At 40.3% G+C, this 12,132-nt stretch overlaps 1 protein-coding gene across 1 annotated transcript; it reads left to right on the forward strand.

The window, feature by feature from the left end:
• Positions 1 to 964: 964 nt before the first annotated feature.
• On the forward strand, positions 965 to 11,322 carry LOC105447497 (adhesion G-protein coupled receptor G2-like). Its single transcript, XM_030988152.1, has 4 exons — positions 965 to 1,535; positions 9,185 to 9,447; positions 9,907 to 9,955; positions 10,378 to 11,322. Exons 1-4 carry the CDS (start codon positions 1,471 to 1,473, stop codon positions 10,919 to 10,921), a joined length of 921 nt encoding a protein of 306 aa, XP_030844012.1. The 5' UTR covers positions 965 to 1,470; the 3' UTR covers positions 10,922 to 11,322.
• The last annotated feature ends 810 nt before the right edge of the window (positions 11,323 to 12,132 follow it).

Genomic DNA, 12,132 nt, shown 5'->3' on the forward strand with positions numbered 1-12,132 from the left:
AATGCACTCATTCGCTTAATTGTGTAGAAAACCGCGAGTCAAATTTGTTGACCAGTTGAGCGTCAAATTTCAAACAAAGTCAAATTTGACTTTTAGCTGAACACCCGCTGATCATGAGCCAGATCTTACTTTTTTTTTTATTCATGCGCCTATTGTCAACCTGAAATATACGGAACTAATCAGTGACGGCACGTTGCTCGATAGTGGGTTTAGGGAACCTTACTCCATACAGAAACCCAATAATAAACAGCGCCCTCCCCCAACAAAAAAATATTTAAAAAAAATACTGTATCTTTGTTCAACATTTTACCCCTTTATTTTTTTGTTGGATCGATCCGCCTTTGGATTGTGTGTTTGCTTCGTCCTGCTCCATACAGGTGACTCGAGACAGTGAGGCGGTGGATAACAGGACGTGTGTGTTCTGGGATAAGTTTGATCAAGGAGGTCGATGGTCGTCAGAAGGATGTCGACGAGAAGACAACCCCGACATCAATAGGATACGATGTCTTTGTGATCACCTGACAAGCTTTGCCGTTTTATTGGTACATTATTATTTCTTTTCATGTCTTTTAATTTCATTTAAAAAAAAAAAACATGGTAAATAGTTGCAAAAATAGCTATCTTCGTAGAAGTGTCACCGTGGAACACTTCTCGGTATTAGAACCGCTATCGTATATTATACCTTGAATCGCGGTTATTACAATCCATGTTACTGTTGTTCATCTCTCTGCCATGAATGGACTTGCAGGGTTTAGATTTCAGGGTCATTACAACGGTAAAGAATTGAACAGTATCACCACCAGAGTGTGATGTAGGATCCTAAAGCCCGTCTGCACTAGTTTGGCCAGGGAGGATTATACCACCCAGCATGGTCACTGACAGGTGGTTATCTCTTCAACTCAGCTCTCAATTAACATAAGAAAAAGAGGGTCATGGGGGACCGACGGGCACCGCCCAGGCATTGTTTTTTTATATAGAGGGAGCAAGTATCTACAAGTAGTGCAGTGGGGCTTTAAGACATGTCGAAAATAGAGGCGGCGTAGCAAAATTGTTTAAACATTTGACTAGTGATACGAAGGTCGTGGGTTCGAGCCATCGTGCGGCACTATTGTTCAATTTAGACATAAATCTTTATTTGCTTCTCTTTACCCAGGTGTTAAATGGGTATAGATATGGGAAGGAATTCCTTGAGTGCACCGGAATCGACAGGCCTCGCCTAGTTCGAGCTTGGGTAATATTGGAGTGGCTTGGATAGAGTACGTGGTAGATGTGAGCGCTGTAAAATATTCAATATTACATGGATCATTCATTTGGTGTACCCGTAAACATGTATTCAAATTTTAAAGTGATTAAATGTGTGTGTGTGTGTGTGTGTCTCTCTCTCCCTCTCTCCCTCTCTTGCAATGCTTCATTCGTTATTTGTAGGATGTATCAGGAGATGTGGGCCTCTACGTTTTAGATGTGGTAGGTATGATCGGCTGTATCATCTCCATCATATGCCTAGTGATTACACTTGTTACCTATCTGAGCATGAAGTAAGAGATCTTTCCTAATATTCCCTCTGACTCATCAAACGTCAATATTTTACATACTTGTGTATTCTTTGACTAACAATTTGGAAATCTTGAGAACAGCTTAAACCCGGGTTTGAAGGGGTATTTTGAAACATTTTCTTTAAATCAAAGTATTATTTTCATCAAATATAATATTTCAAAGATTATTTAACCGATCTGTAAATGGATAGGAATGGATAAAGCTATAACAAAAGACAGGCCTACTATTACTCAGGAAATGACGAAACTTTTAATATGTGGAATAAGTTACTCATTGAATTACTTTCATATGAGTAAATAAAATGTGATCGGTATTTATTAATAGCAGTATTATCGTAAGCAAAAATGATGGTTATTCTGCAAACACAATTTGGCAGGAATTGACATAACTACAAAATTTCAAGTTGTATATGATATTTTGCGACTTTAAAATGTTACATTTGTAGGTCATATGCCAGAAGAACAATTTATATGGGTGTAAGTCTGCGTTAATTGAATTTGACAGCACTTTTCATACTTGATAATTATTACATTCACAGTAACAAATGAAACGGGATGCGTTTTTGCGGGTACTTGAGATTTAATAGAGGATGGAATCTTGTTACCCTGAATATCAACATCATGACAATAATAACAACTACGACACAAACTTTCCCAACTGAATATAAAATACGTTTACTTAAACGTTACACTGCTCCAATCTGCCCCAGGGAAGGACCCGGGTATCATTTTCGAATCTTTTGATCAATTTATACAAGTATCTGCACATGAAAAACTGGATGGAGCCGGCATGTCCAATCCATAGTACTCTCTGCATCAGGGCCGTCAACAGACGAGAACTTGTGTACAACCCCCCACAGCCCGTAAAAAGGCGACACTGTTTCCTCATTAAAGAGGGCGAACAGAGTTTACCTTCTCATATGGAATTTAACTGTGAGTACCACAAAGTGGGCTGTACGTATAACACCCCTCTGCATACAAAGAAGACACACGGTTCCACTGCATTAAACAGGCGAACAGATGCCTACTTTACAGGCGGGTACATGTTATAAATAAACAGGATACCTGTTATCATCGGGGCCCTTACCGGAAAACCATAAATATTGAGCTCTGAAAAACTGGATGGAGCCGGCATGTCCAATCCAAAGTACTCTCTGCATCAGGGCCGTCAACAGACGAGAACTTGTGTACAACCCCCCACAGCCCGTAAAAAGGCGACACTGTTTCCTCATTAAAGAGGGCGAACAGAGTTTACCTTCTCATATGGAATTTAACTGTGAGTACCACAAAGTGGGCTATACGTATAACACCCCTCTGCATACAAAGAAGACACACGGTTCCACTGCATTAAACAGGCGAACAGATGCCTACTTTACAGGCGGGTACATGTTATAAATAAACAGGATACCTGTTATCATCGGGGCCCTTACCGGAAACCAATAAATATTGAGCTCTGCAAGATACAATGGCCAATTAAAATAATCCAAATCATATTCTCCAAAACACAACCTTCCCATGGGGTATTCTGCAGCAGTGTGTAATACACATAATAACCTTTATATGTATATATTAACATATATACACATACACATATATATATGCGAAGAGGCAAAAATGCCAATTTCCGCATGTCACAACGCAAATTCCAACAATTCGCGTGTTTAGATCCCCCCCCCCCCCCCCCCCCGAGGCCACTCCGTGACCCCCTTTCGGATGAGGTGAGGGCGAAACAAACCCGATCTTCAGACCACTGATCTGAGAAACATGACCGGGACAAAATTCCCTCACGGCCCACGACTGCGGAGCCATTCGTTATAAAACCGCAGATATTCGTGCGACCAAGCAATTTGCTCCAAATCCGAGTAAACTTTCAATTTGATATAGCATTACCCTGCATGTCCTTTGGGAATACAATTCTCCTTTAATTCGTGAACACACTCACTAAATAATGTTAAACCCACTGTATACAGCGATAAATCGGTATAACGAGGTTCTTAATTGGTCCCGTTAAATTTACCATGCTACAGCAGAAATGCCGTTGTATATAATCATGGACCTAATACAGGTAACAACAAAATATAATATAACGAGCTGGGACCAGGAATGTTATTCTGCTATATTAACAACATTGTTACATATGAAATCTCCTTTAATCGAGATTACCCTGTATCGTATATATTCGATTGCTTGACCTAAAGCATGTAAAACAATTTCCATGCATTATTGCATTTATATCTGTGAGACAAAACACATATCATGTCAATCATAACTTATCTCCTAGACCAACAAAACCATTATTACAAAATCGTATTGCTTGCAAAACAATAATGCCAATATATATAATCGAATTAACAACAACGACAAAATATGGTATAACGAGCTGAGACCAAAATTGTTACTCGGCTATATCAACAACGTTGTTATATATAAAATCTCCTTTAATTGTGATGCAGGAAAGCCCCAACCTGCCAAGCATTGCTTCGACATCAAGATTACTTGACTGAGGGGAAAAAACAAACATGATTAATCCGTTATGTTAATCACTTGACACGCTTCCTGACCACATAATATTTAGTAAAACATACTATCGAATACACTTGAAAAACGTTAGGAGGAAAATGAAGTTGGGGTTGGTGGAGGGTAAATTAATTTGCCACCGAATAATGTCTATGACCATCCTCTAAAAAATCTGCAAGGTGAATGAGGATTCTCACGCCAACACCGTGAGAACCAATATATCCCGGCTAAAATAATTCCATATATAAATTCGAAACATACATTGCGCACATTCCTTTTATAGATACGCGTACATGAAAGAAGCCGCGCGGCTGACTCAAAGGGTGTCGGCATGTTATTGTTTTCTATCAAGATGCCGCTAAGGGTCATCACAGAAGAGAAGCCGCCGCGAACTCGTGATGTCACTGATGAATGTAAACCATTTATATCGCCCTTCGTTCGATAAAATTTCTTACATTCACAGTAACAAATGAAACGGGATGCGTTTTTGCGGGTACTTGAGATTTAATAGAGGATGGAATCTTGTTACCCTGAATATCAACATCATGACAATAATAACAACTACGACACAAACTTTCCCAACTGAATATAAAATACGTTTACTTAAACGTTACACTGCTCCAATCTGCCCCAGGGAAGGACCCGGGTATCATTTTCGAATCTTTTGATCAATTTATACAAGTATCTGCACATGAAAAACTGGATGGAGCCGGCATGTCCAATCCATAGTACTCTCTGCATCAGGGCCGTCAACAGACGAGAACTTGTGTACAACCCCCCACAGCCCGTAAAAAGGCGACACTGTTTCCTCATTAAAGAGGGCGAACAGAGTTTACCTTCTCATATGGAATTTAACTGTGAGTACCACAAAGTGGGCTGTACGTATAACACCCCTCTGCATACAAAGAAGACACACGGTTCCACTGCATTAAACAGGCGAACAGATGCCTACTTTACAGGCGGGTACATGTTATAAATAAACAGGATACCTGTTATCATCGGGGCCCTTACCGGAAACCAATAAATATTGAGCTCTGCAAGATACAATGGCCAATTAAAATAATCCAAATCATATTCTCCAAAACACAACCTTCCCATGGGGTATTCTGCAGCAGTGTGTAATACACATAATAACCTTTATATCGTCGCTGTTTTCACGAAGTGACGGTAGTGAAAAAAAATTGCATTCACTTTGCGTTACGATTTTCCTCACTACCGTCACTTCGTGAAAACAAGGACGATATGTATATATTAACATATATACACATACACATATATATATGCGAAGAGGCAAAATGCCAATTTCCGCCACACGGGCACCGCCCGCCGCCACTGAGCGTATATATTTTTATCGCGTAATGTACGCATATAAACTGACATAGTAATTTCACCCTAAATTCTAATGGGTTACTTTCGTTTCACTACGCGTTTTAAACGCGAACACGAACTTGAACCTATTGAATTCAACCAATTACCTTAATTTCATTTCAATACCAACGTTGTGCGATTTCGAAGCTTGAGCTAAATCAACCAACTAACCAAAATAACGTGATAACCACCTTTCGTTTTCAACCAAAAACAATAAATTAAACACCTTAATGACCTCGACTGTGACTATGCTCATGAAAGCACTCCGCGATAACAGTAAGTATAGTAAAACAAAGCCACGAACGGCTATATATATATATATGAACTAAGTACACAAACTTGAACGTGAACATATTGAATCCAACCAATTAGCCAAAATAACATGATAACTACATGTACCTTTCGTTTCCAACCAAAAACTATAAGTTAAAAGCACATTTATGGCCACGACTGTGACTAAGCTCATGAAAACACTCTGCAATAATCGGTAAATAAAACAAAGCCACAAAACGGCTATATATATATATATATATGTACAAAGTACGCGAACTTGAACTTGAACATAATGCATTCAACCAATTACCATATCTTTTCAATACCCACGTTTTGAAATTTCAAAGCTTAAGCTAAATCAACCAATTAATCAAAATAACGAGATAACTACCTTTCATCTTAAACCAAAAGCAGTCTTCAATGAAAAACGCGTTCATGGTCCCAACTGTGACCAAGCTCATGAGAAAGCTTTGTAATTTTCATTAACTGAAATACGCAGCATCAAAATCCGGGTATATATATGTAATAAACTTAACATGTTAATCGTAACCATTAGCCTAATAAGTCTCTTTCGCGTTACATAAAAGTTTTATGCTTTTAAAGCTCGAGCTAAATAAACCAATTACCCGAAACCTAATAACTACCTTTAAACATCAAAATGGGGAAACATATACTGTATATATATATATATATATATATCTATACGTTAAATAAATCAACTTAACATCTTAATAAAAACCACTAGCCTGATAAGTCTCTTTTGCTATAACGTACGAGTTTTGTAATTACAAAGCTTGAGCTAAATAAAAATAGACCAATTACCCGAAACAAACGTGATTACTACGTTTCATTACGACTTGAATAACAAAAAACTCCACGAAAATCTATGCCATGTTTTCCAACCCCTTAATAAGGCTATGAAGAAACATATTATTTCCGGTCTCGGAGAGATGAATACCATCATTCCTAAACAGCTCGCGCCGCTCGTGCCTGATGCCCAGGTGAGTCAAAGCACTGCCCCCGATCGTGCGGCATATGCGCCTGGCGTGCTTGTTGAGAGCTCGCCGCGTCCGATCAATTTTGGGCTGCTCGTCTTTACTGAAGCCGCTGTAGGTCCTGCGAGGCAAAATATCCGACCAAATGATGCGGGCATTGGGGAAATGTTCGTGCAATTGTTCGAGTGTTGTATCCAAAAGCAAGAACAATTCGTCTTTTTTAGCTTGCCCGACGTCGTTCGTCCCCACGTGCAGAACGATGTGCGACGGAGAGGAACCGGGCAGCACCCGTTGGACATGTCCACTTAGTTGACCTAGCTTAAGGCCCCTCCTTCCTCTCCAAACGACGTTGGCTGCCGACCCCAAACCTTGTTTTCCCTTACGATGCGCGAAGGCGGCTAACCAGTGGATCATGGAATCGCCTATGAGCAGGATTGTACGAGACTGGCAACCTACAGCAGGAATGAAAAAGAAAAAAGGAAAACTTCCGGCAGCTCATTGTTGTTGATAACTCGTTTCAAAATCACCAATGAAATGTAACAATATTGATCTTCAACTGCCTCATGCATAAACATGAGTCAATTATAAATACTATTTAAACATATAGATCAACTCAAATAACTGATAATTTTTCTTAACACGCTTCCTTAAACTCAAATGATTAAAGAAGTAATATGGTACAATACATCATGAATTATGCAACAGGTAGCATATTAATACGAACATATCTCTTATGCCCGTCCGAGGACCAGCGCCCCGTGTTCTCAATTTCCCCTGCGTCAAACCGGTCATAGCGGCTAATGTGGCCGCGCCTTTTCTGAAAGAATGTGAGTAAATCGTGCCACTGGCAGATCCAAAAAGGACAAACACTATTAATTTGTCTGGCCGAAGGGGTCGCTTTCACGAATTGCATCACCGTAGTAGGCGGGGGTTGAATGCATGCATGGTGCTGTGGCAGTCATAAGCCACAATTCACTATCAATGACAGCCCATGATCTAGTGGGTTCTCTTGCTTGCCTCAGCCTAAACTGCGCATCGTATGTGCGCCAGCCGTAGCCGCCAAAACTAGCCGCCGTCCGGACGGTGTCCATATACTTAAACATCTCTAAGGCCCGAACTATATGCTTCTCGGTGTATATAGACGCAAATACCAAAAATGCGCTGGTCCATTGCTCTATTGAGGTTATTCGCGGCACCCCTCGCCGCGGTTGTACCTGCAATGTCGACCCCGACAGGGCAATAACCGTGGGTGCGCTGCCGTCTGGAACGGGGACATTTTTTAGCAAGGCCCCTAAATCAACAAACTCGCCTTTCCAGATTCTATCCCGCAATGCGCGAGGAACAGCTGACCCCAGCACCTCCCGAGGAGTTGCCAACAAGGGAGGGGCATTGATCATAAGCCCCACCTGCTGCGCCTGCTCAGGGCCTCCAATTGAGTTTAATGTATCAATACCCGCGCAAACCAACGGCCTAGAATCGTACTCACTTGCGGATGGACCCGGTCCCCGCTGCTCCACTCCGGGGTTCGGCTGCGGTGCCTGGACGAGAGGCTCTGATACGGGCTGGGAAGGCGGAGCTGTTGCAGTTGCAGTTCTCCGTGGACGTGAGGACCCAGTTCGGTCAACAGTTGTCCACCTGGATTGCTGCTTAGCCTTCGGCATTATAATTCCCGACGCGATGATACAATTAACAAAGTTATGTAGCTAATATAAAGTTAACCAGTTATGAACTCCAAATGTACACAATTCAAAATCCCGTCGCCGTATATAATTACTCTGAAGAACCAAGTTGTATTAAAATGTTCCCTTCTGTAAATCCGATGTGGAATCGAAGTATAATAGTTGCCGACTACAATGTTTCCTCAATAAAGTCCAATAAATTAATTTGCCACCGAATAATGTCTATGACCATCCTCTAAAAAATCTGCAAGGTGAATGAGGATTCTCACGCCAACACCGTGAGAACCAATATATCCCGGCTAAAATAATTCCATATATAAATTCGAAACATACATTGCGCACATTCCTTTTATAGATACGCGTACATGAAAGAAGCCGCGCGGCTGACTCAAAGGGTGTCGGCATGTTATTGTTTTCTATCAAGATGCCGCTAAGGGTCATCACAGAAGAGAAGCCGCCGCGAACTCGTGATGTCACTGATGAATGTAAACCATTTATATCGCCCTTCGTTCGATAAAATTTCTTATCTTTCGCTTGTGAAACTTTTCGGAACTGGACAAAATTCTGAAGCAGCTCCCTGAAATGTATGCTAAAATCATATTGAATTGTTCCCAATCCCCAAAGCTTTAGATGTTTTTCTTTTCGACATTACAATCTGGACATTACGAGAACGAACCCCCGAAAGGTAACATCCACGAGGTAGATGTTCTTTTTAGGGACCATGCTGCCATCATGTCGGCCCATATCATTCTACAAACTGTAAACGAATATTGATAATCACCCTTGTTAATATAAACAGAAAACTACGCTCGAAGCAACCTCAGCGGATCCTGATTAACCTTTGCTTCGCGCTTCTCGGGCTCTATCTCGTGTTCGTCATCGGTATCGACCGCCGTTACACGACCGCGGGTTGCGTGGTGGTCGGTTTTCTCATCCATTTCTTTCTGCTGTCGTCGATGTCGTGGATGTTGGTGGAAGCTATCAATATGTACCTCCTCTTCGTCAAGGTCCTAGCCGCCACCGTGTCTCATTTTATGCTTAAGGCCGCGCTTTTTGCTTATGGTGAGTGTCTTGGTCTACTAAGAAAATAATGTGGGGGTGTCGTGGTATAGAGAGTTGTTTACTTGACTCGCAATCCTAGGGTTAGGGATTCAAGACTGATCCCAGCATTATGGTCCTTTGGCAAGACATTAATCAACACTTGCCACTCTCCACCCAGGTGTAAATGGGTACCTGGCAATTGCTGGGGGATACTAATTTAATAATTACACGACCTTCATGAAGAACAGCATTGAGGCTGATGAAAATTTCCTGTTTAAACAAAATTATCATTATTATCAGATTTTTAAAGGACATGTAAACTAGTGGTTACTTCCCCAGCGCAAACGATCTGAAAAAACTTGAAAAAAAGTTAACATTCAGGCAGCGGGAAGTCAGTCTTCCTGAGAAAATTAGACCCTTTCACCTATATTGATTTGTTGACATCTTTAAGTCTTTCAGATAATATATTTTTGTTTACAGGTTTGCCTCTTCTCGTGTGTGTCGTAACAGTAGCATTTGATAGCTCCCTGTACTTGGGAGACGGGACTTAGTAAGTTAAATATTTAAATTTTCTCATAAATCGTCATCTTAATGATATTTTTGAAAACGATGTTGAAGGTATCCAATTTCGCCATTTTGTATTATTCATGGAAAATGTGTCGGCCCGTGTAGTTTCATTGTATGTGCAATTATTGATGAGTTGTTTTAATTTTAAAAACCTATGTCGACAAGTTCGTCATTTTACGTCTTTTCATGGAAACTGTATAGGCCCTTTGAGCATGTACTTATTTCAAAGTAATAATGAATTGTGATTTATTTGCTTCTTGTTGAGTTATCACTATCGCTATCATTATATGTACATTATTGTTATTATTATCAATCTTATAATTCGTCAATATTTGTTGAAGAGAATAACACCGTGATAAGATGGCCTCTCTGTTCTCAAACTTAAGTATGGTGTGTTTTTCTCTCTTCGCTTAACAGTTGCTTTGTCAAGCCGGGTCCAGCCCTGTATTACGGCGTCTTACTCATCGTCGCTCTCTTCCTTGCCGCCAACTTCACCATCTTTGGTATCGTCATGCAACGCTTGTCATGCCGCAAATCCGTCGCTGACAACAAGACCAACCAGGCCAGCCGCGGTGAGATGTGGCGACGGGTCCAGAACGCCGTCGCCATCTCTGTCTTGCTCGGTCTGACATGGTTGTTCGGTTTCCTCGCCATTGGTGGTGCCCGTGTTGTCTTCAACATCCTCTTCCTCGTCTTAAACTCCCTCCAGGGGTTCCTCGTCTTCCTCATGTTCTGCGTCCGGCAGAAGGAGGTCCGTGAGCAGTGGGTGCGATGGATGCACTGCGGTCAGCGTCGCAGCGACGATTTCGTCAGGGCAAAGAACAAAAACTCTGGGTCGCAGGATGGTCGCACGTCCTTGGCGACTTCGAGCAGGCAAGATATCCAACTGTCAAGTAGAGGGACAGTCAGCACCGATACCACATTGTGACTTCCAGGAAAGTAATACATTTGACATGAATAGATTGCTAGACCAGCTGACCAGTGAAAAACACGAGAATAAAATGGGATTGATAGTATTTTTTAGTAATATCCTTATATGAGCTTTTTAAATTCTATAATCATATTATTAGTGATTAATGTTATTTAATCATACAATGTTGTTTATCGAAAGCGAAAAATTATGTATAGTTAAAAAACGTAATTCTCATTTAATCCTATATTTTTGTTAGGTCTATGATTCAGCCAAAAGATTAAAATTAATCTAAAGGCTTACATGAACGTTAACAAACATGAATCTTGCCAGAAACTTAACCGCTATCAATTTCATTTATTTAGTTGCTTCAACGATTTAAATGTTGTATTGTGCATAGAGAATAATAAGATTTATGACAAAATATATCCTGCTCTAGCGCTTACCAAGAAAAGAAAGCAAGTTACATCAGCGATTGTCTGCTGGTTTCAGTGCATTTTAAAGAATTGTCAAAGCTAATTACCGTGTTTTAGCTAACTTTGAATCGTTGTGTGTCTATATAGGACACTATATGACGTGTATTGTGCTGCGCTGATATTGATGAGCTAATACATTTACGCTTGCAGTTTGAAGTTTGAAGTTTTTAAATATTTTTTATACAGGCGGATAAGAGTAGATTTCACATTTTAAAAAATTAAAGATTTCAAATGAAGTAAAATGTACGGAAAATAGGTCGTACAAAGTTTTGAAATATACAGATGTGACAGGCAAGGTAAAACAATGTTAAATGTGGGGAGCATAAATAAAAAGCATAGCTTGTATGCGAATAGGCTCCCCTACTGAGTATTAAAAAACACAATATAGTAGGTCGGAATTTAAAAGGTATTATAGGAGGCGAAAACGGAGTAGTATAGTATGAGATTCTGGAAACGTACAAGGAGAGTGAACTTGAGAAGAAAAGAAAAATAGAATGAATTCGTCACTTAGACGAATTAGGTGATACGTATGATATTGGTTTACATAACGAAGAATGCATTACACGATATATTATTTTATAAAATGCTCCTCCAACAATGATCTATCCATATGTCAAGTTTAAATTGTGTCGATCCCTTGATCATTATGGATCTAGGGAAGATGGATTGAAACAATATATGACCATTGACTCTGTGCAGTAACCAGTTACACCTTTGACTCTAATTTACATCATGAAGAACGCATTTTGACGA

Source organism: Strongylocentrotus purpuratus, unplaced genomic scaffold, assembly GCF_000002235.5.
Source record: "Strongylocentrotus purpuratus isolate Spur 01 unplaced genomic scaffold, Spur_5.0 spur5_scaffold_17, whole genome shotgun sequence".
NCBI lineage: Eukaryota > Metazoa > Echinodermata > Echinoidea > Camarodonta > Strongylocentrotidae > Strongylocentrotus > Strongylocentrotus purpuratus.